At 44.7% G+C, this 23085-nt stretch overlaps 1 protein-coding gene across 1 annotated transcript; it reads right to left on the bottom strand.

Annotated features, from left to right (window-relative positions):
- Window positions 1-185: 185 nt before the first annotated feature.
- On the bottom strand, window positions 186-18220 carry LOC141156573 (SRSF protein kinase 3-like). Its single transcript, XM_073642768.1, has 12 exons — window positions 18005-18220; window positions 13240-13326; window positions 11877-11985; window positions 11638-11725; window positions 11318-11404; window positions 10048-10155; window positions 8912-9074; window positions 8745-8839; window positions 6706-6813; window positions 5901-5970; window positions 1084-1176; window positions 186-478 (listed from the first exon to the last, which is right to left on the bottom strand). Exons 2-12 carry the CDS (start codon window positions 13295-13297, stop codon window positions 294-296), a joined length of 1164 nt encoding a protein of 387 aa, XP_073498869.1. The 5' UTR covers window positions 13298-13326; window positions 18005-18220; the 3' UTR covers window positions 186-293.
- Window positions 18221-23085: the final 4865 nt, after the last annotated feature.

Here is a 23085-nt window from a genome sequence, read left to right as displayed (position 1 = left end):
TTTCTGCTTGGCCGCGTTCAGACTCCTGTTTTTCACGTTGGTGTTTTCCATGGATAGATCCGGTACCCATTATAGTCTATGGGGCTGTTCACACGTCCATATAGAAAATAATGGTCAGTTCTCAGACCATGTCGGGTCGGGCGTGTGTAACCCCCCTTATAATCAGGAGGATAAATATCGGGGTCTTTACACAGAACATTTTATTAATGTTTCTTTGTAGTGATTTCTGACGTCATAACAATAAAAAAAAATTATAAAAAGAGCAACAAAGTGACGAAACAGCAGGAATCCGATCAGGATCGTATCCAGGGATGTTCCAGACATTTCTCCGCCACCGCTCGCTTTTCCGGATAATACTCCAGCATCGGTAGGAGGAAGCTGGCCAATAGCAGCGCCTCGTTCTTCTGCCACTTGTGCCGGTCCACCAGAGTGTCGTACAGGCCGCAGGGGTACAAATATGGAATCCGGAGGAGGTCACCTGTAGGAAAGGAAAGGGGAAACTGGTGGGAATAAAACTCTTTTTAAAGGGGGTTATCCAGCACGGATACCAGTAATATGGCGAGTGATGGATGAGGACATTAATTGCCTAGAGCGGTCATGTAAAGAAACGATTGCTGGGGGAATAATGATATGTTTTTTTTTTAAATGAAATGTATCTTTTTAATCTCTGCTGTGGTTTCTAAAAAAAATAAAAAAATTCCAAAGCTGGAAAACTGACATTAAAAAATTCTAACAGCTGCCACCAGGTGGCGCTCATTGCACGCACAGCTCCTACATACAGTAGTCAATGTTAATTTCGTATAGTGTTGCCTCCCTCTTGTGGTGGCTGCTTGTAATACATACATAGAAATAAAAGTCTGGTGGAGAATAACTTTTTTTTTTTTTACTACTGTGTGTGCCTCCTTTTTTCCTTTGCACTTGTTTTGGCAAAAAAAAAGATCCTGTAATTATTGTAGTTTTTTCAAGTTTTTTTTTTCTTTTCATGTAAAATTGGCAGCAAGCTGCGCTTTATCCAACAATGTGTTAATGTCCCCTAAAATAATCAGGTATTTGATTAGATTTACACATCAACCGTCCTCATACCTTGCTTATTGAAAACGGCTGCTGAGTTTTTTCCCGAAAAGGCGATTTTGGGTGGTATGCGGCCAAGCAGTTCAATTATACAGGCGATATGATCTGAAATATACCAAAAAAAATAGATAATGTTAATTATTCCTCCTATTATTTGTTGCCATTTCCCATATTACTCTGTTTTCTAGATATCACATTGGGGTTTATAAGAGGGGCATCTGCTCTTCACACCTCTCTAGTGGCCAGACAAAGAATTGCTATGAACGAGCTTGTATCCCTGTATCTGGTCTTTTATACACTGCTCAAAAAAATAAAGGGAACACTCAAATAACACATCCTAGATCTGAATGAATGAAATATTCTCATTGAATACTTTGTTCTGTACAAAGTTGAATGTGCTGACAACAAAATCACACAAAAATCATCAATGGAAATCAAATTTATTAACCAATGGAGGCCTGGATTTGGAGTCACCCCCAAAATTAAAGTGGAAAAACACACTACAGGCTGATCCAACTTTGATGTAATGTCCTTAAAACAAGTCAAAATGAGGCTCAGTATTGTGTGTGGCCTCCACGTGCCTGTATGACCTCCCTACAACGCCTGGGCATGCTCCTGATGAGTCTCAGTATTGTGTGTGGCCTCCACGTGCCTGTATGACCTCCCTACAACGCCTGGGCATGCTCCTGATGAGGCTCAGTATTGTGTGTGGCCTCCACGTGCCTGTATGACCTCCCTACAACGCCTGGGCATGCTCCTGATGAGGCTCAGTATTGTGTGTGGCCTCCACGTGCCTGTATGACCTCCCTACAATGCCTGGGTATGCTCCTGATGAGGTTGCGGATGGTCTCCTGTGGGATCTCCTCCCAGACCTGGACTAAAGCATCCGCCAACTCCTGGACAGTCTGTGGTGCAACGTGACGTTGGTGGATGGAGCGAGACATGATGTCCCAGATGTGCTCAATCGGATTCAGGTCTGGGGAACGGGCAGGCCAGTCCATAGCTTCAATGTCTTCATCTTGCAGGAACTGCTGACACACTCCAGCCACATGAGGTCTGGCATTGTCCTGCATTAGGAGGAACCCAGGGCCAACCGCACCAGCATATGGTCTCACAAGGGGTCTGAGGATCTCATCTCGGTACCTAATGGCAGTCAGGCTACCTCTGGCGAGCACATGGAGGGCTGTGCGGCCCTCCAAAGAAATTCCACCCCACACCATTACTGACCCACTGCCAAAATGTCATGCTGAAGGATGTTGCAGGCAGCAGATCGCTCTCCACGGCGTCTCCAGACTCTGTCACGTCTGTCACATGTGCTCAGTGTGAACCTGCTTTCATCTGTGAAGAGCACAGGGCGCCAGTGGCGACTTTGCCAATCCTGGTGTTCTGTGGCAAATGCCAAGCGTCCTGCACGGTGTTAGGCTGTGAGCACAAACACATGCACATTTGTGGCCTGCTGGAGGTCAATTTGCAGGGCTCTGGCAGTGCTCCTCCTGTTCCTCCTTGCACAAACGCGGAGGTAGCGGTCCTGCTGCTGGGTTGTTGCCCTCCTACGGCCTCCTCCACGTCTTCTGGTGTACTGGCCTGTCTCCTGGTAGCGCCTCCAGCCTCTAGACACTACGCTGACAGACACAGCAAACCTTCTGAAGATTATAATGCTGTCTGCAGAACCTGTAGGGCACGTATCAGATTAGCTAAAGCTGACAATGAATTAAGGCTTGCAAGAGATGTCAAAAGCAATAAAAAAGGATTTTGGGGGTATGTCAAAAGTAAAAGAAAAGTCAAAGATGCTATAGGATTTTTACAGGATGAAAATGGTGAAATGGTAAGAAAGGATGTTGAGAAGGCCGAACTTTTTAATTCCTATTTTGCATCTGTTTTCTCTCAGAAAGAAATTGTAACATCAACTGATCTTCACTGTCCTATTAAAGGAATAGAAGAATCCAAGTTATCTGTAAACAGAGAGATTGTGAGGGAATATTTAGCTAACATAAATGAGTTCAAGTCTCCAGGTCCAGATGAATTACACCCCAGAGTACTGAAGGAGATCGTAGAAGAAATTTTAGAACCACTCTCCATAATCTTTGAAAATTCTTGGAGAACAGGAGAAGTCCCAGAAGACTGGAGAAGAGCAAATGTTGTTCCTATCTTCAAAAAGGGGAAGAAGGTGGACCCAGGGAACTATAGGCCGGTGAGTCTGACTTCTATACCAGGAAAGATCTTTGAACAAATTATTAAACAACATGTATGTAAGTACCCGGATAAGAATGAAGTGATTAACCAGAGTCAGCATGGGTTTGTAACTAACAAGTCATGTCAGACTAACTTAATTTCCTTCTATGACAGAATCACTGACTGGGTGGATCAGGGAAATGCTGTAGATATAGTATATCTTGACTTCAGCAAAGCATTTGACAAAGTATCTCACACCATCCTTATTGAAAAAATTACCAAGTATGGAATGTACAAGGCAACTGTTAGGTGGATTCATAACTGGCTTAGTGATCGGACTCAAAGAGTGGTCGTAAATGGCTTCACATCCAGTTGGATGAATGTCTCAAGTGGGGTACCACAGGGCTCCATCCTGGGACCTGTATTGTTCAACATCTTTATCAATGATTTAGATGAAGGAATTGAGGGTAAACTGATTAAATTTGCTGATGACACAAAGCTAGGAGGGATAGCTAACACTAGAGAAGAGAGAGAGAGGATTCAAAAAGACCTCAATAAACTGGAGAAGTGGGCAGTAACTAACAGTATGGTTTTTAACAGGGAAAAATGCAAAGTACTACATCTGGGCAATAAAAATGAAAAAAGCATATACAAAATGGGAGGAATAGAGCTAAGCAACAGTACATGTGAAAAAGACTTAGGTATACTAATAGATCATAGACTGAACATGAGTCAACAATGTGATGCAGCAGCAAAAAAAGGCAAATACAATTCTGGGATGTATTAACAGAAGCATACAGTCTAGATCACGTGAAGTCATTATCGGTCTTTACTCCTCTTTGGTCAGACCTCATCTGGAATTCTGTGTCAAGTTTTGGGCACCACATTTTAAAAAAGACATCGAGAAACTGGAGCAAGTTCAGAGAAGAGCGACCAGAATGCTGACCGGTCTGCAAACCATGTCCTATGAGGAACGGTTACAGGATTTGGGAATGTTTAGCTTGCAAAAAAGAAGTCTGAGAGGAGACTTAATAGCTGTCTACAAATATCTCAAGGGCTGTCACATTGTAGAAGGATCATCTTTATTCTCATTTGCACAAGGAAAGACTAGAAGCAATGGGATGAAACTGAATGGGAGGAGACACAGATTAGATATTAGAAAAAACTTTTTGACAGTTAGGGTGATTAATGAGTGGAACAGGCGGCCACGAGAGGTGGTGAGTTCCCCTTCAATGGACGGCTTCAAACAGTGGCTGGACAGACATCTGTCTGAGATGATTTAGTGAATCCTGCTTTGAGCAGGGGGTATGACCAGATGACCCAGGAGGTCCCCTCCAACTCTACCATTCTATGATTCTAAGATTCTTGCCACAGCTCACATCGATGTGCCATCCTGGATGAGCTGCACTACCTGAGCAACTTCTGTGGGTTGTAGAGTCCATCTCATGCTACCATGAGTGTGAAAGCACAACCAACATTCAAAAGTGACCAAAACCTCAGCCAGAAAGCATTGGTACTGAGATGTGGTCTGTGGTCCCCACCTGCAGAACCACTCCTTTATTGAGGGTGTCTTGATAATTGCCAATAATTTCCACCTATTGTCTATTCCATTTGCACAACAGCATGTGAAATTGATTGTCAATCAGTGTTGCTTCCTAAAGCCCCCGTCTCACATAGCGAGATCGCTGCTGTGTCACGGTTTTGGTGACGCAACAGCGACCTCACCAGCGATGTCGCTATGTGTGACACTTTGCAGCGATCAGGCCCCTGCTGTGAGGTCGCTGATCGCTGCAGAATGTCCTGGACCATTTTTTGGTCGTTGCCCTCCTGCTGGTCAGCACACATCGCTGTGTGTGACCAGCGGGAGCAGCGATCAGGCTGGTAACCATGATAAACATCGGGTTACTAGGGGCACACGCGCACCTAGTAACCCGTTGTTTATCATGGTTACGAGCCTGCTAAAGTGAGCGGTAACCTCCCGCTCACTGTAGCAGAGTGGTAACCATGATAAACATCGGGTTACTAGGAGCGCATGTGCCCCTAGTAACCCGATGTTTACCATGGTTACCAGCCTGCTCCTGCTTCAGCAGGCTGGTAACCAGGAGCAGGACATCATGGAAAGATTCTTTCCACGATGTCGCTGCTCCCCTGATCGTTGGTGAGCCTGCCTGTTTGACAGCTCACCAGCGACCACATAGCGACGCAGCAACGATCCCTGACAGGTCGTATCGTTGTCGGGATCACTGCAGCGTCGCTAAGTGTGACGGGGCCTTTAGTGGACAGTTTGATTTCACAGAAGTTTGATTTACTTGGAGTTATATGCTGTTGTTTAAGTGTTCCCTTTATTTTTTTTTGAGCAGTATATATTGCTAATCCCTGTATAGGAGGGCAGCCAGAGCATGCTGGGAGTTGTAGTAGTCATCAGCTAGTGAGTTAGTTTGAGGACCCCCTCCCCCATGAAGTCCATTTTTCCCCGTGCACAGATTATGGCTGAAATGATTCTGATGCAAGAACCGAGAAGCTTTTCTTGTAGCATCAGGAATAGGGAAACGCCTATTAATCTGTACTAGGACGGATCCCAAAAATCTCAAATCTTTCCCCATAGTTACCTCCCTACTGCCGTTATGTGAGAAAACCATCAGCAAGCAGGTCCCTACCATCATCTCTTGAGAAGTTTTTCCCAGCTTGTGGTTCGAACAGGTAGAAGGAAGTGGCCATTTCAAATGCCTAAAGTGACAAACCAGACTGTAAAAGATACTGACACATAATAAACTCTCATTAAATCGATTCTATCCTTGTGGATTTATACACACACGTCTTAAATACTGTTACGGCAATTATTTCCCTTCCCCTCTAAAAAAAAATACCATTAGATTTAACCCTTTAATAACCCCTCTCACAAAGGAGCTCGCCGCATACTAATTTATTATTGAATTCAATCTATCAGTTGTATACAGTCAACTCCTGAGCTCCCCCTGGTGGTGGCTGAAACGAAACTGAATTTTATTATTTACTTTTTATATCTATGTAGGAAGATTTGGAGCTCCGTATCATGGTATTTAAGGATGGACATTCATATTAAGGACTGAACAGTGATTTCTGAGTGTAGAATTAAAGGGGTTGTCCACTTCTTTGATATTGATGACCCATCCTTAGGATAAGTCATCATTAGATCAGTGGGGGTCCGACATCTGTTATCAGCCAGAATATAGGGGTCTGACATCTGTGATCAGCTGCCAGTGTATGGAGTGAGAGCACAGCGCCGTCCACTGTGTAGTGGTTGTTCTAGGTACTGCAGCTCCCATGAAGGGAATGGGAACTGAGCTGTAGTGCAGCTGGTCCCGGTAACAGCTGATCAGTAGGGTGCTGGATGTCGGACCCCCACCCATCTGATGCTTATGACCTTACCTATGGATACAATATACATATCTTAGCCCTAGAGAAGAATATAAGGGAGAATACCATACACGCAGTACTCCATATATCGGCCGGGGTGCTGTATCCGGAGCCCAGCAGGACCTCCAGTGCCCGGTATTGCTGAGTCTGGATCTCTTCTGAGAACGGTTTATACTGCAAACAAGACAGAAGCGCCCGGATCAAATCTGCAATATGATAATGGATAAACAACTTTACCAATAGACCCTGTTTAGTGTTTACAGCCCCTATGCAGAGCGTTGTGTCTCTGGGGGTTACACGCTATAAGTTACCCCGCAGTCATGTGTTACCCCCTTCTACTGTCTGTAGGGCACCATGATAAGGAGGGTAGATTTTTCAGATAACATTTGATAACAGATATAGTTTATCATCTGTCGTCCTATAAGGTTGTAGAATTTTTCCTATTAATAAAAACTTTTTTCACCTACATAAAGGGACACTGTCACACTGCACTGTGCACACCACGATATAGAGGAGAAGCTGAGCAGAATAATATGTGGGTTTGTTGGAAAAGATTCAGCATTACTTGTATTTTAGTCATTGAAACCCCTGCTGTTTGTATGTAGGAGTCCAGTGGGAGGTGCAATTACTTCTTAGCTCCACCCACTGGACGCATATATATACAAACATCAGGGATTTCTATGACTAACATACAAGTTTTATTGAAACTTTTCCAACAAATATTTGTATAAATCTGCTCCATTTTGAACGTGACTGGTGCCTTTTAAAGGGGAACTTTATTCCAAAGTGATAGCAACCGAAATCTTCTCCAAAAATGTCCAAAATTACTACATCATTCATTGGTCCATTATTGGAAACCTTATAAGCAAGTTCCTATTTGTTATGACCCTTTGTTTAGAGGCTTGTGCAAAAGAATTTTCTAAGATGTTCCAAAAGGGTCGGAGCATCCTATGGAGCATCTTATGAATCATTGTGTGGAGCATCGTATGGGGCATCGTGTGGAGCATCGTATAGAGCAGCGTATTGAGCATCGTGTGGAGCATCGTATGAATCATCGTGTGGAGCATCGTGTGGAGCATCTTATGAATCATCGTGTGGAGCATCGTGTGGAGCATCATGTGGAACATCGTGTGGAGCATCGTACTGAGCATCGTATGAATCATCGCGTGGAGCATCGTGTGGAGCATCGTGTGGAGCATCGTGTGGAGCATCGTATGGAGCATCGTGTGGAGCATCGTGTGGAGCATCGTATGAATCATCGTGTGGAGCATCGTGTGGAGCATCGTATGGAGCATCGTGTGGACCATCGTATGAATCATCGTATGGAGCATCGTGTGGAGCATCGTGTGGAGCATCGTATGGAGCATCGTGTGGAGCATCGTATGGTGCATCGTGTGGAGCATCGTATGAATCATCGTATGGAGCATCGTGTGGAGCATCGTATGGAGCATCGTGTGGAGCATCGTGTGGAGCATCGTATGGAGCATCGTGTGGAGCATCGTGTGGAGCATCGTATGAATCATCGTATGGAGCATCTTGTGGAGCATCACATGGAGCATCGTATGGTGCATTGCGTGGAGCATTGTGTGGAGCATCGTGTGGAGCATCGTGTGGAGTATCGTGTGGAGCATCGTATGGAGTATTATATTGTGCATCGTGTGGAGCATCGTATTGTGCATCGTGTGGAGCATTGTGTGGAGCATTGTGTGGAGCATCGTGTGGAGCATCGTGTGGAGCATCGTGTGGAGCATTGTATGGAGCATCGTGTGGAGCATTGTATGGAGTATTATATTGTGCATCGTGTGGAGCATCGTGTGAAGCATCGTATTGTGCATCGTGTGGAGCATCGTATTGTGCATCGTGTGGAGCATCGTATTGTGCATCGTGTGGAGCATCTTATTGTGCATCGTGTGGAGCATTGTATGGAGCATCGTGTGGAGCATCGTTTGGAGCATTGTATGGAGCATCATGTGGACATCTAATGCCGGACCTCGTTCAGTCCATCAATGTATCTACATTACAACATATTATTTTTGGTCGTGCGTTTCGCCTTTGAATACCTTCATCAAGTGTTGGACGCGCATGCATGAGAGCGGAAGACTTACTGTCCAACAAGCGCTGCCCAAATCTGCAATTTTCACCCCCAGCATGTCCGCATTTCCAGTCTCGAAGAGATGAGTCAAGAAGTTGGCGTCCACCCCTAGAACGAGACAATAATGGGAAGACTTCCAATAAAGAGGTTGACCCTTCTGATCAGTAGTCGTGGTCCTACCATTGATGTTGCCACCGTGGGTCCTGTTGTGGTTCCAGACCTCCGCCTCGGCCATGTACTGCTGAAAGTTGTCCGCCTTTACACACACCAGGATGTTTTCCGGCTTTATATCCGTGTGGATAATGCGACATTTCTTATGGAGGAAGTTCAGACCTTGAAGAACCTTCAACAGCAGAAATTTAGTATTTAGGACACAAGGACCGGACGCTCGTCTGCGGTTTCCAGCCGTAGCAAAACTACTACTCTTAGCATGCTCTGATGAGGAGTTGTGGTACCACCGAGTGAAAAATATTGTGCATCGACTTTTTTTTTCAGAAATGGCATTTACTGTGTCCATTGAAGTGAATGGGACAGAGCTGCAATACCTCAAACAACCTGTGGACAGGTGGGAGCGCTGTTTTGTTTAATTTTGCACAGCACAATCCCTTTACCCAGATCATTATCATTGGCAGAATGATTATGGGATCCAAAAACCCACTTCAGCTCTTGAAGGATCTTTTCAAGGGGCTCTTCCCTTAAAGAGTACAACCATCTTAGCATTAAAAGGATAATTTTCAGGAGTATTACAGGGAAATTTCGAGGTCCCAAAAGGTTATTATTTTTTTAAGCTATTAAGCCCTAAGTGCTAGAAATTGATTATTTTTTGCTTGTTTCCCACTCTAATATATTATACATCACATGCAATCCATTATTCGTCCATCATCCGTATGCGCAGCCGAGCACCAGGGAGGAAGGCAAGAACTCTGTGGTATCAGAGGCCGATTCATGCAGTGACCATCTGCACCACCATCCCTCTCCTCCTCCATGGAAGGACAAATCTAGATAGATACCTAACTGTGATGGCGGTTTCCATCTGGCCATGGTCCCTTTTCCTTCACTTTTGTGCATATGGAGGTGACACCAATAAAGTCCCCCCCCTAGGAAGGTAACTATAGGTGGGCTGCACCATCATATAGGGGCGTTCCTTCCTATACGCTTCCTATATAGACCAGGAGCCATGATGGACAATGTTGGATGTCCAGATACCCAGACAAACCCAATGGGACATTGGTGGTCAATAACATGATGGACGACCAATATCTTGGAGGGGCCAATTCTGACCCAAGGACCAGTCTGCCCCATGTGTGCGCACATACCTGCTGCAGGACCCTCTTCACACACGTCAGCGGGAGACCCCGGGGTCCATAGTTTTTCATCAGATGCAGAAGAGAAGGTCCCAGCAGCTCAAACACCAGACAGACATGTGGAGCGGAGTTATGGAGAGCGCTTCAAGTTTGGGTAGAGTTCCCTTATAACTTTTCCGCTGTACCAAAGTACTTTATATAGGGACCCTCATTCGACGTCTATCCCAAACCCCACCTAATCCCCGTACATGCAGGAGGCAGATGGTCCCTGTCCCTCTGTATTGAAGTCTTTGGAGCCGAAGAGCCACACGTAACCTCCCCACCACTATTCTCCAAGACATGTAATTGTTCCATTTTTAGTGGGGGCTTATTTCTTGCGTGGTGAGCTGACGTTTTTAGTGATCCCCTTTAGGGGGGCATAAGACATTCTGATTGCTTCTTATTGCATTTTTCCGAAATACGCAGTTTTAGTGTTTTGATTTTTAGCTTTTACGGCCCGCAGCAACGCAACATAAGTCTATTTATTTGTTTAATTTCTTTTTAATTAGTGGGGAAACAAAGGGGGCGATTCCAATTTTTATATATATTTTAAAAAATACTTTTTTTTAATGCATTAAAGTATTGCGAAATGTGTTTATTTTATTTTTTTTTTATTATTTGGATTTTTTTTTAGTAAATTTCTTATAATGGCCCCAAAGACAATAACGACCCTCGACGCGCGTTGGGCCACAATATCACCTAATGCACATTTTTACCTCTTTTGCAAGATGCAGCTTGGTCCTGGAGTGTTGGTGGAGGGATTGGGGTGTCTGTCCCAGTGGGGTGTACTTATATATTGCTGACCAGCCGCATTGGTATCCCTAACAGCATGGTGTGTGACTGGTGCCCTATACAAGTCTTATCTGCAGGGTTGGACTAGCCCATCGGAGAACTGGCCCTAACTACTCCTTCAGGGAACTTTATAGTGCAGATCTTGCAGATGCTATGGGGCTCTAGAGTGGGGGAGAACCTGGTGCCACCATCTGGATTTCAACAGTATCTGAGCAATCATGTGATAATCAATTGAATCAGCAAGCAGAACCATACTACTATGCACCCTCCGCCCATGGATGATAGGTGTGAGTGGATGGTGGGAGTGTGAGTGGTTGCTCATCCGTATTTTGCCCCTGTGCTGCCCCCTGCTGTTCTGCCATGAGTACTGCAGATTTTTTCTTTTCTCTGTTTGGTGCATCTGTTTGTCAGAGTTGAGATCTGTTACAATGTATCAGCCGAGAAGGATATGAAGACCGTTCTCTCCAATCAGTTTAAAGTCGTGTAGAAAGTATATGACGTTCTCTCCTTGGGATTCTTTTTTTCGTGCCCCGTTTACCTAAAAAAATGAAACAAGTCTCATTAACTTCTTCCCGTGTATCACACAGGTGAGTATTGGTGTTTTTCACGCTGCTGCCTTGCAGTTATCTCTCAGTCTTGTGTCTTTTGTGCTGTTAATGTTACACCATTGTAGGAACTGCTATAAGTTAGTAGGAATGTCACTTAACAGAACTATGAATGCAGCTCTGAAGGTGCATGGAAGACCTGCACGCTCATGTCAAAAGTTATTACACAGTTCAGCAGAGCGACTTCATCCAGCGCCGCCTCGTTAAACTTCTTCCCACTTTTTGATATTTTGACTGCAACATATTTCTTCTTTCTGTAAGGAAAAAAAAACAGGTCTGTGTAATACTTCATTCTTCCTGCGGGGGCGCTGCAAGGAAACTTAATACCAGACTTGACCACAGATCCCAACTGATTGTCGGAAGTCTCAGTAATAGAAAACCTTAAAAATAAGAAATGCCACTTACTGTAAATCCCGGCAGAGCCAGACGGTGGAGAAGTAGCCCCAGCCGACTTTGTGAATGACTTGGTATCTCCTGTTTAGTGTCTCCCCTGTTTCTACTGGATGGTATCCTCCTACAAGAAGCAATGAGCAGCTGTAAGAGTTTATGCAGCTGACTCTGCACATAGATAATGATTGCATAATTAATTTGCTATTTAAAGGGATTGTCTGTAAGGATTTTCCCCAGTCCTATATTGGTTTGACATTTTATTTGCAATGTAAAATACAAAGTGTCTGTGCATTTTATATAAATATACTGATGATGGGGAAGACTTGATATTGCTGGAATGTTTAAAGGGTGTAGTGCTCACTGTGGACACTAGGTGTCACTGTTGCCTGAGTGATATAAGGACTTGCAAGTGGAGACAGTGGCACAGTGAGGCTGAGCCACATGACGGACAGAAGCCCCTGTGCTGAGCGGATCCAGAAGTGGGGAAGATCAGTAATGTAATGTATGTACACAGTGACTCCACCAGCAGAATAGTGAGTGCAGCTCTGGAGTATAATACAGGATGTAACTCAGGATCAGTAATGTAATGTACAGTATGTATACAGTGACTGCACCAGCAGAATAGTGAGTGCAGCTCTGGAATATAATACAGGATGTAACTCAGGATCAGTAATGTAATGTATGTACACAGTGACTCCACCAGCAGAATAGTGAGTGCAGCTCTGGAGTATAATACAGGATGTAACTCAGGATCAGTACAGGATCAGTAATGTGATGTATGTACACAGTGACTGCACCAGCAGAATAGTGAGTGCAGCTCTGGAGTATAATACAGGATGTAACTCAAGATCAGTACAGGATCAGTAATGTAATTCATGTACACAGTGACTCCACCAGCAGAATAGTGAGTGCAGCTCTGGAGTATAATACAGGATGTAACTCAGGATCAGTACAGAGTAATGTAATGTATGTACACAGTGACTGCACCAGCAGAATAGTGAGTTCAGCTCTGGAGTATAATACAGGATGTAACTCAGGATCAGTAATGTAATGTATGTACACAGTGACTGCACCAGCAGAATAGTGAGTTCAGCTCTGGAGTATAATACAGGATGTAACTCAGGATCAGTAATGTAATGTACAGTATGTATACAGTGACTGCACCAGCAGAATAGTGAGTGCAGCTCTGGAGTATAATACAGGATGTAACTCAGGATCAGTAGACAATATATATTTGTTATAAATATATAATTCTTTGGATGGGAAAAATCCAAATGTTATTTATGATCTGTGGGGGTCTCGGCGGTCAGACTTCCACCAATCAGAATTTTCGGCAGTGTCTTCTGCACCATTATAAATAATCCCCTATTACACTCACCCGGACAATACTCTGCAGGGTTTTCCTGGGCTCCATCTTTCTTGGACATATTATTCATTGCTTTTTGTCTTAATGCGGGAACTTGCCCTGAAATGTGATCACAGGCAGCGGATTACCGTATACATACATAGATTATATATATCTCATGTGATAATCTCAGCTTCACCATCACGGCCGGCAGCTGCCCTCCCGCTGTCCTCGAGGACCCTTTCACCCTCTTCTTAGGTCCAAGTCAACTCACAAAACTGCCAAGACTGTTCCGGGCTCTGGCATTTCATTCTGGCATCGAGGAGCTCAGATGTTACTGTAAGGACAGCGCTAATGGACGGGCAGCGATGCCAGCCTGATCCACGTGCCCCTTCTGCTCTCAGCAAAATGCAATTGTAAAGTAGAAAGAGAAGCGTCGACTGGGTATCAGGACTTATAGAGACACACGTGGCAGCGCCCACACGTCCATGATGACCTCTGTCCACTAAGGGGGCTGTGCCATTTATAAAACCCATTTTTAGGTCCAATATTAGGCAAATTTTTCCAGATTCTGACTTTGGAGGACCCCACATGTCCATACATTATATTCATCTCAATAGGCACCATGCAATGCTTTATCTTCCCTGCGGGGGTGCTGCAGGGATATTGAACACTTACTAATGAGTTCTCTCACAGTTGATTGCTGGGGATCCATTATCAGGATCATTGGGGGACCCTCCAATTCTAATAAAGGGGTCAAGGTCTAAACTAGGAAAACAGATTCTTACTAGACATATCTGCCTAAATGATGTCGTTTTACATGTATTCCAGTATCTTCTCTTACCCTGCACAGTATTTCACCTCTTAAAGCAGCAGTTTGTGCTCCAGAGTTGCACTTCCTGAGGTTGTTAACATGGATGGTCAGGACCCTCTTTGCTGCCCCTGAGCTCCTGACCCTCTTTCCTTCCTGTTCTTCATTGGATATAAGGAGCATTTCTATGTCTGGAGGACTCAAAACATTTATGTATTATTTATTTTTATGGAGATTGTGTAATACCTCATTTTTCCTCAGGGGGTGCTGCAGCAATAGTGAACATCTGCTACCAGAGTCATAGTACACTCATGAGCTTATCTTTAGGGTAATCAGCTAATAAAAGGAGATTATCAAAACATTTAAATACTTATTCCCATGAGTTACTTGATTCTGAATGGATGGGGGAATATGGGGGTATAAATATAGGGAAACTGTGGTGCATCATTACGAGGCATAGTCGGAGTGTCCCTTTAAATCTCTATCCATATGTTGGCAGACAGGACAGCGCAGATTGCGGTATTATCTTTAAATGACTTAAAGCTGCCCACGTTTTCCTGGGTTAATCAGTGAATATTACAAGTAATCCAGACAGATCAGCGCGGCCGTCTAGTATCTTGCAAATCCACCTATGATGTAAATCGGCCTCGTATAATACAAGTGTGCGCCAAGGCTTAGAGGCCGCGGGATAGGGTTACATTGACAGACGAGAACATCTGACTCCCCAGTGACTCTCGCGCTGTGTGACATCCACTTAATTAATGATACAAGATGATTTAAAGGTTCTCCGGACTGTACATTGACGATCTCTCCCTAGGGCAAATCATAGGTGGGGATTTCGCAGCCCCCTTGGGGCAACTCGGAGGAGAGCAGAGACCTAAAGTTGGCTGCGTCCTGCAATCCGGCCTGCGCTCTTTGCTTAGGAAACCGACCACCTCTGATTAGATGCAGCGGTGGCCGACAACCTAGGCAAGGTATGGCAAACTGAAAAAATTAAAAATACCTCTATTCTTGAGGATTGAGAGATGAAGTTGCTTGTCTTTAAAAGCATTTTGCAATTTTACCAATCCAATAATGAGGAAGCTTTTTGGTAAAAATTCTAGAACAAAAAAAAAACATTCCTAGACCATGCTGGTTTTAAAAAAAAAAAATGCTTAAACAACCCCCCAAAAATTGACTTAAGCTGGGAAAGAGAGATGAGCCGCTCTGCCAGTTGCTGCTGGTCCTTCTGAATACTTTTTATTCTAACCTTATTAGTTATTGTTTTGTTCACGTTTTAACTTTTTTTTTGCACAACCTAAAATTTGATTTGCTTTTGCAGCTGCTGCTTGGCATTGAGAGCTGCGTAGCCAACATACTGAAAATCATGACAATTTATGAACTTTTTCAAGTGCAAAAAAGTTTTGGAACTATATAAAACATATCAGTGAATTCTTTACATGACCATGAGGATAAGTTTGGCGATCTATAAAAGTCAGTGTGCGGCAGACGCTCATCTCTGTCTGCCTCTAGCACCTTTATGGGGTCGGAAGACATTCACTGTTTCTTTAAGTGACACTGACGTGTTGACATTGGCTCTTTGCACGCCTTCTCTCCGTTTTGCCAGTAATTGATGTTTGCTGGTGACAGTTCAGAATTTGGCACTTGGCGGATACGTATTTCTCCCATGTAACCCAACAAACGGCAAATGTTAATTGATTCTAGAAAATTCTAAGAAACTTTATTTACTAAATGCCTGGAGCATCAAAGCCGATTCCTGAAGCTCCCCTTTAAATATGTGATGTGATCATATTGTTAAAGGCGCACTCCGGAGCATAGGAGTTATTTTTGTTTCTTTTTTTTTTTAAAAAGTGCATTCAATCAAAAAAGCTAATTTATTAATTTATAACTCTGTTTGTAGCTGAGCTCCCTGTACAAACTAAAATTCTAGCTGCCTGTAGTCACCACTAGGGGGAGCTTACTGAATACTGTTTGCGTATAGAACCCAATAATAAAGCTGTATGCAGTAAGCTTCTGAGCTCCCTCTAGGGGTGACTGCAGGAAGTTTAGAATTTTATTATTTAAAATGGAGTAAGGCTTTTCAGAAGAGAATATTCGACCTAAAAATGGCGAAGTGTTAAAAGATGGGTGGGATATACATATACACATCCATAGCTCGGATTCCACAGCACAGTGAATGCATAAATAAAAAATGTAAGATAATATATACAGTGGGTACGGAAAGTATTCAGACCCCTTTACATTTTTCACTCTTTGTTTCATTGCAGCCATTTGGTAAATTCTAAAAAGTTCATTTTTTTCTCAGTAAAGTACACTCTGCACCCCATCTTGACTGAAAAAAAACAAATGTAGAAATTTTTGCAAATTTATTAAAAAAGAAAAACTGAAATATCACATGGTCATAAGTATTCAGACCCTTTGCTCAGTATTGAGTAGAAGCCCCCTTTTGAGCTAGTACAGCCATGAGTCTTCTTGGGAATGATTCAACAAGTTTTTCACACCTGGATTTGGGGATCCTCTGCCATTCTTCCTCGCAGATCCTCTCCAGTTCCGTCAGGTTGGATGGTGAACGTTGGTGGACAGCCATTTTCAGGTCTCTCCAGAGATGCTCAATTGGGTTTGGGTCAGGGCTCTGGCTGGACCAGTCAAGAATGGTCACAGAGTTGTTCTGAAGCCACTCCTTTGTTATTTTAGCTGTGTGCTTAGGGTCATTGTCTAATTGGAAGGTGAACCTTCAGCCAAGTCTGAGGTCCTGAGCACTCTGGAAGAGGTTTTTATCCAGGATATCTCTGTACTTGGCCGCATTCATGTTTCCTTCAATTGCAACCAGTCGTCCTGTCCCTGCAGCTGAAAAACACCCCCATAGCATGATGCTGCCACCACCATGTTTCACTGTTGGGATTGTATTGGGCAGGTGATGAGCAGTGCCTGGTTTTCTCCACACATACCGCTTAGAATTATCACCAAAAAGTTCTATCTTCGTCTCATCAGACCAGAGAATCTTATTTCTCATAGTCTGGGAGTCCTTCATGTGTTTTTGAGCAAACTCTATGTTGGCTTTCATATGTCTTGCACTGAGGAGAGGCTTCCATCAGGCCACTCTGCCATAGAGGCCCGACTGGTGGAGGGCTGCAGTGATAGTTGACTTTGTGGAACTTTCTCCCATCTCCTTACTGCATCTCTGTAGCTCAGCCACAGTGATCTTGGGGTTCTTCTTTACCTCTCTCACCAAGGCACTTCTCCCACGATTGCTCAGTTTGGCTGGGCGGCCAGGTCTAGGAAGACTTCTGGTGGTCCCAAACTTCTTCCATTTAAGGATTATGGAGGCCACTGTGCTCTTAGGAACTTTGAGTAATGCAGAAATTCTTTTGTAACCTTGGCCAGATCTGTGCCTTGCCACAATTCTGTCTCTGAGCTCCTTGGGCAGTTCCTTTGAGCTCATGATTCTCATTTGGTCTGACATGCACTGTGAGCTGTGAGGTCTTATATAGACAGGTGTGTGCCTTTCCAAATCAAGTCCTATCAGTTTAATTAAACACAACTGGACTCAAATGAAGGAGTATAACCATCTCAAGGAGGATCACAAGGAAATGGACAACATGTGACTTAAATATGAGTGTCTGAGCAAAGGGTCTGAATACTTATGACCATGTGATATTTCAGTTTTTCTTTTTTAATAAATTTGCAAAAATTTCTACATTTCTGTTTTTTTTCAGTCAAGATGGGGTGCAGAGTGTACTTTAATGAGAAAAAAATGAACTGTTTAGAATTTACCAAATGGCTGCAATGAAACAAAGAGTGAAAAATTTAAAGGGGTCTGAATACTTTCTGTACCCACTGTTATATTTAGCAGAGATCTTTTTATACCACTGTTGCAAAACTGAGACATTAAGCCCCCACACTGGAAAAAAACAAATACATCTTGTTAATAACCCTCTATTATGGGGCAGCCACTGAGAAACCCTATGACAGTTCTTCATGACTCACAATTAGCAGGTGATGAGTATGAGGCCCAGCTCCGCAGCTCCGGTAGGAAGTTTCCTTTTTGTTTTTTGGCGTCTTCTACTTTTATTTTGCAGCGTCTCGGAGCAGAGAATAGACCCAGGATTTTAGGAGCAAAGGCAAAGCCGGAATTAAGAGACCACGGAGTTCACCAAAGGCTAGTGACAGAGATTTCCTCCAAAGCCGGGGAGGAATGTGGTGAGGAAAGAGAAGGTGGGATCAGATTCAAATCATGTTTGGTCCTTTAGATCGTCCATTGGTGGGAAAACTGGGAAGGGAGGGGGGGGGTCATAAAACTGGGACAGCTGGGGAACGATCAGGTTACTGTCCTCCTATGATTGCACCTGTTTAACCCTTTCATATGGGGCTAGTCCCATTTCCCTAGAACTGCTTTTATTTGTAATACACAGATTTATGGGTCTGCTGATGATATCACACCCCATTAAAATGTATTAGCCTTATTGGAGTGTACGGTGTTAAAGGGGTTAAAGTAGAGTCTTAAAAAAATTACTTTCTGCTTTTTTTTTTCTCCAAGAAATAGCGCCACCCAAGGCCACTGACTGTATCTGGTATTGCAGCTCATCCATATTTTAGAATGAACTCTGCCAGTTCGTATTTATTTTTTTTGTTACACATTCCCAGACATTTTAGAGGCATTTTGGTCCTTTTCTGCTCCCAAGAAGCGTTCCTTCTTGCATTCTCATGATGTGAGGTCAAGATAAGGGTGGAAGGCATTTAGTGGGGAGAGCGGCAGTATGACCCCATTACCTGCCTTTGAAACATCTGGTTGAAGTTGGAATCTGAGTGCTTATTTTAATTGAGATTGAGCTGCAATACCATCCATGGCATGTAGACAAGAGTGGCGCTGTTTGTGGGGAAAACCATGTAGATCCTTTCATATTGCAGGGAATTTTGGGCACCTTGCTATAATTGTCTCAAGGTTACTCCAAATGCAATGGTGGCGTGTCCTCCATACACACAGGTATTGCAGCTGCTGGTCTAGAGTGTACAGTGAGGAGACTAAGCCTGGTTTATCCATTGACCTTCGAAGAACCAATGATTGAAGATATTCAGAAGTCAAGCGCTATGGAAGATCTAGTCATTAGTTGTCAGCGCAGGAAAGTGTCAGTAAAGCAAGTTGGAGCCGAGCCAGTGACGTTCACTAGGACGTGGGCTCGGGCATTCTTCCACCGCACACCCCTTGTGTCGGGAAGGTGAGGACAGGGACACATTTAGCACATACATTTATATATATATATCCATGTGATAGCCAAAAATGGAACACAATGAGCCCTGCTGGTAAATGATGCCAATGTCAGTGCCGCGCAGCAAATGTGCCACCATGTGTGCAACAGATCAGTACACTAAGAGAAACAGTCCAGTAAAAACCGTGACTTGTCCTAGAGATCCTCCAACTATCTTAGAATGTTCTCCATCTGGAGGAAAGGGACATTATGGGCCCCCCTTGGGGCAAAGGTGGGACCGCAATCGCTACTTATCTTTGGGTCACCCTGCACAAAAGAGGGTGCAAGATGTAACCCTCATGTAAGGAGACATGCTCCGCACCATGAAGGGTGCAAGATGTAACTCTCATGTAAGGAGACACACTCCGGCACCATGAAGGGTGCAAAATGTAACCCTCATGTAAGGAGACATGCTCTGCACCATGAAGGGTGCAAGATGTAACCCTCATGTAAAGGAGACACACTCCGGCACCATGAAGGGTGCAAGATGTAACCCTCATGTAAGGAGACATGCTCCGCACCATGAAGGGTGCAAAATGTAACCCTCATGTAAGGAGACATACTCCGCACCATGAAGGGTGCAAAATGTAACCCTCATGTAAGGAGACATGCTCCGCACCATGAAGGGTGCAAGATGTAACTCTCATGTAAGGAGACATGCTCCGCACCATGAAGGGTGCAAAATGTAACTCTCATGTAAGGAGACATGCTCCGCACCATGAAGGGTGCAAGATGTAACCCTCATGTAAGGAGACATGCTCTGGCACCATGAAGGGTGCAAGATGTAACCCTCATGTAAGGAGACATGCTCCACACCATGAAGGGTGCAAGATGTAACCCTCACGTAAGGAGACATGCTCCACACCATAAAGGGTGCAAGATGTAACCCTCATGTAAGGAGACATGCTCCGCACCATGAAGGGTGCAAAATGTAACCCTCATGTAAGGAGACATGCTCCGCACCATGAAATGTGCAAGATGTAACCCTCATGTAAGGAGACACACTCCCGCACCATGAAGGGTGCAAGATGTAACCCTCACGTAAGGAGACATGCTCCACACCATGAAGGGTGCAAGATGTAACCCTCATGTAAGGAGACATGCTCCGCACAATGAAGAGTGCAAGATGTAACCCTCATGTAAGGAGACATGCTCCGCACCATGAAGGGTGCAAAATGTAACCCTCATGTAAGGAGACGTGCTCCGCACCATGAAGGGTGCAAGATGTAACCCTCATGTAAGGAGACATGCTCCGCACCATGAAGGGTGCAAGATTTAACTCTCACGTAAGGAGACATGCTCCGCACCATGAATGGTGCAAAATGTAACCCTCATGTAAGGAGACATGCTCCGCACCATGAAGGGTGCAAAATGTAACCCTCATGTAAGGAGACATGCTCTGCACCATGAAGGGTGCAAGATGTAACCCTCACGTAAGGAGACATGCTCTGGCACCATGAAGGGTGCAAGATGTAACTCTCACGTAAGGAGACATGCTCCGCACCATGAAGGGTGCAAGATGTAACCCTCACGTAAGGAGACATGCTCCGCACCATGAAGGGTGCAAGATGTAACCCTCACGTAAGGAGACATGCTCTGGCACCATGAAGAGTGCAAGATGTAACCCTCATGTAAGGAGACATGCTCCGCACCATGAAGGGTGCAAGATGTAACCCTCACGTAAGGAGACATGCTCCGCACCATGAAGGGTGCAAGATGTAACCCTCACGTAAGGAGACATGCTCCACACCATGAAGGGTGCAAGATGTAACCCTCACGTAAGGAGACATGCTCTGGCACCATGAAGGGTGCAAGATGTAACCCTCACGTAAGGAGACATGCTCCGCACCATGAAGGGTGCAAAATGTAACCCTCATGTAAGGAGACATGCTCCGCACCATGAAGGGTGCAAGATGTAACCCTCATGTAAGGAGACATGCTCCGCACCATGAAATGTGCAAGATGTAACCCTCATGTAAGGAGACATGCTCCGCACCATGAAGGGTGCAAGATGTAACCCTCACGTAAGGAGACATGCTCCACACCATGAAGGGTGCAAGATGTAACCCTCATGTAAGGAGACACGCTCTGGCACCATGATATGTTCCATCTCAGGTTCTTTAAAGGTGTTATTCACTTTTTTGTTGGATTAGTAAAAAATGTACAGTATGATCACTAGGGGTCATGTGTCCATGTGCTCATGTGTGCGCTCTGCTCTGTTCACCTCTATGGGAGCTGAGGTCACACATACGCACTGCAGTCTCTCTGCACTCGAAACCCCACTGATTTGTCACCTAATCTGCACATAAAGAATAAGTGCAATTCTATAGATAACCCTTTTAAGGAACCACAATGGGAACACATCACACTCCCTCCACTGCCACCTCCAAAACCCTAAGTGACCACTTACCACTCCTCCCTCATAGATGTGTATGGAGCAGTGGTTACTCATGTATACTATAATGCCATTCCCATGGAGGACATGGGACCTCTCTTCTTGGGTGTGGTCCCATGCTATCCTTGCCCCATTCGACAATTGGCATTTTGAATCTTCTAACCTTTATGCAATCTAGATTTTGGCATCCAGGTGTGACCCTCGCTGTGTGATGGATGGGTTTGGTAATGTGGCTGTCATGTCGGAGTGTCCTGGCTCTGGTTCTTACCGCACAGATGCTCCTGGAGTTATTTCCAGGCTCGGCTCATATTAGGCTGATGGCTCAGGGCAACGAGCGGCAGTCAGCTGAGGATATGATGAAAGGTGAATAATCTGATTCATCTACATGCTCAGGGCAATTAGGTCTCCATTGGATCAGACGCACTGGTTTTACTTACATTCTTAAAGGGGTTTTCCCATCTTATAAAATGATGACTTCTGGGACCCCCAGTAATGCTATGAATGAAGGAGGGCAGAGCTGTTTTAGTGCTATGTCCTCTTCTCTGTTTTTCTTTCTTACACAGAAGAGCCCTATTCACTTGTCTGTGCAAGGACCTACTACAACTTCATTCACTGCAGAAAAAAATAATACAGAGAATTGGACGTCACGCTAAACCTGCTAGGCCCCCCTTCATTCTCAGGATTAGAGGGGGTCCGAGCGGTCAGATTCTCTCCATTCACAAAGTGATATCAGTTTCTGGAAGACCTGGGTCCATACTGCCCCTTCTCTAGCGGTGCTGTAGGCTCTGCAGGTACATGGGGCAGTAGTACCAGGGGCGGACATATCAGTGGTGCAGCTGCATAGGGGCCCAAGAAGTAAGGGGGCCACTACCACCTCCAAAGCAGCAAGAGGCTTATGTCATAGCAGAACTACTGGACTGCAAAGGGCCCATATACTGGTCTTGCACAGGGGGCCCTTTTCTGTCTCTGTTGGCCAATTAAATGTTGTGAGGTCTGGTGCCAAGAATCCAGAGTCACCCCCTGCCCCCCTGACCCTCAGGACGACCCCCTATTTTCAGTCACTGCCAGAAGATATTACAATTATTACCGGTGACAGAAGAGAGGGGGCGCCATAGGAATCTCATCCCTCTTTGATGAGGCCAGGTTTTGAACCCCTGAGCCCGATGTTTGTTGCCCCTTTCTATTAGTCTGGGGTCAGTTCCTTACTTTCTAAGCAAAGGGCATGTGGCCAGTGAAACCTGGGCCCCTCTCTCTCCCAGGGCCCATAGCAGCGGCGTGGTCTACGCCCAGAGGACTGTGTGCCGCTCTCATCCACTAGTGTGTCAGTAATATTAGGCATCGCCCGGATCTGACCCCGCTGCGTTGTCTATATACTGAAAGTCAGATCCAGAGCTGGGGTCCGTCACCTGCTATCTGGGGGTCTCTTT

Source organism: Phyllobates terribilis, unplaced genomic scaffold, assembly GCF_046119375.1.
Source record: "Phyllobates terribilis strain yellow unplaced genomic scaffold, ASM4611937v1 Scaffold_8__6_contigs__length_399053987, whole genome shotgun sequence".
Lineage (NCBI taxonomy): Eukaryota > Metazoa > Chordata > Amphibia > Anura > Dendrobatidae > Phyllobates > Phyllobates terribilis.
This window is presented reverse-complemented; position numbering and strand designations above follow the sequence as displayed.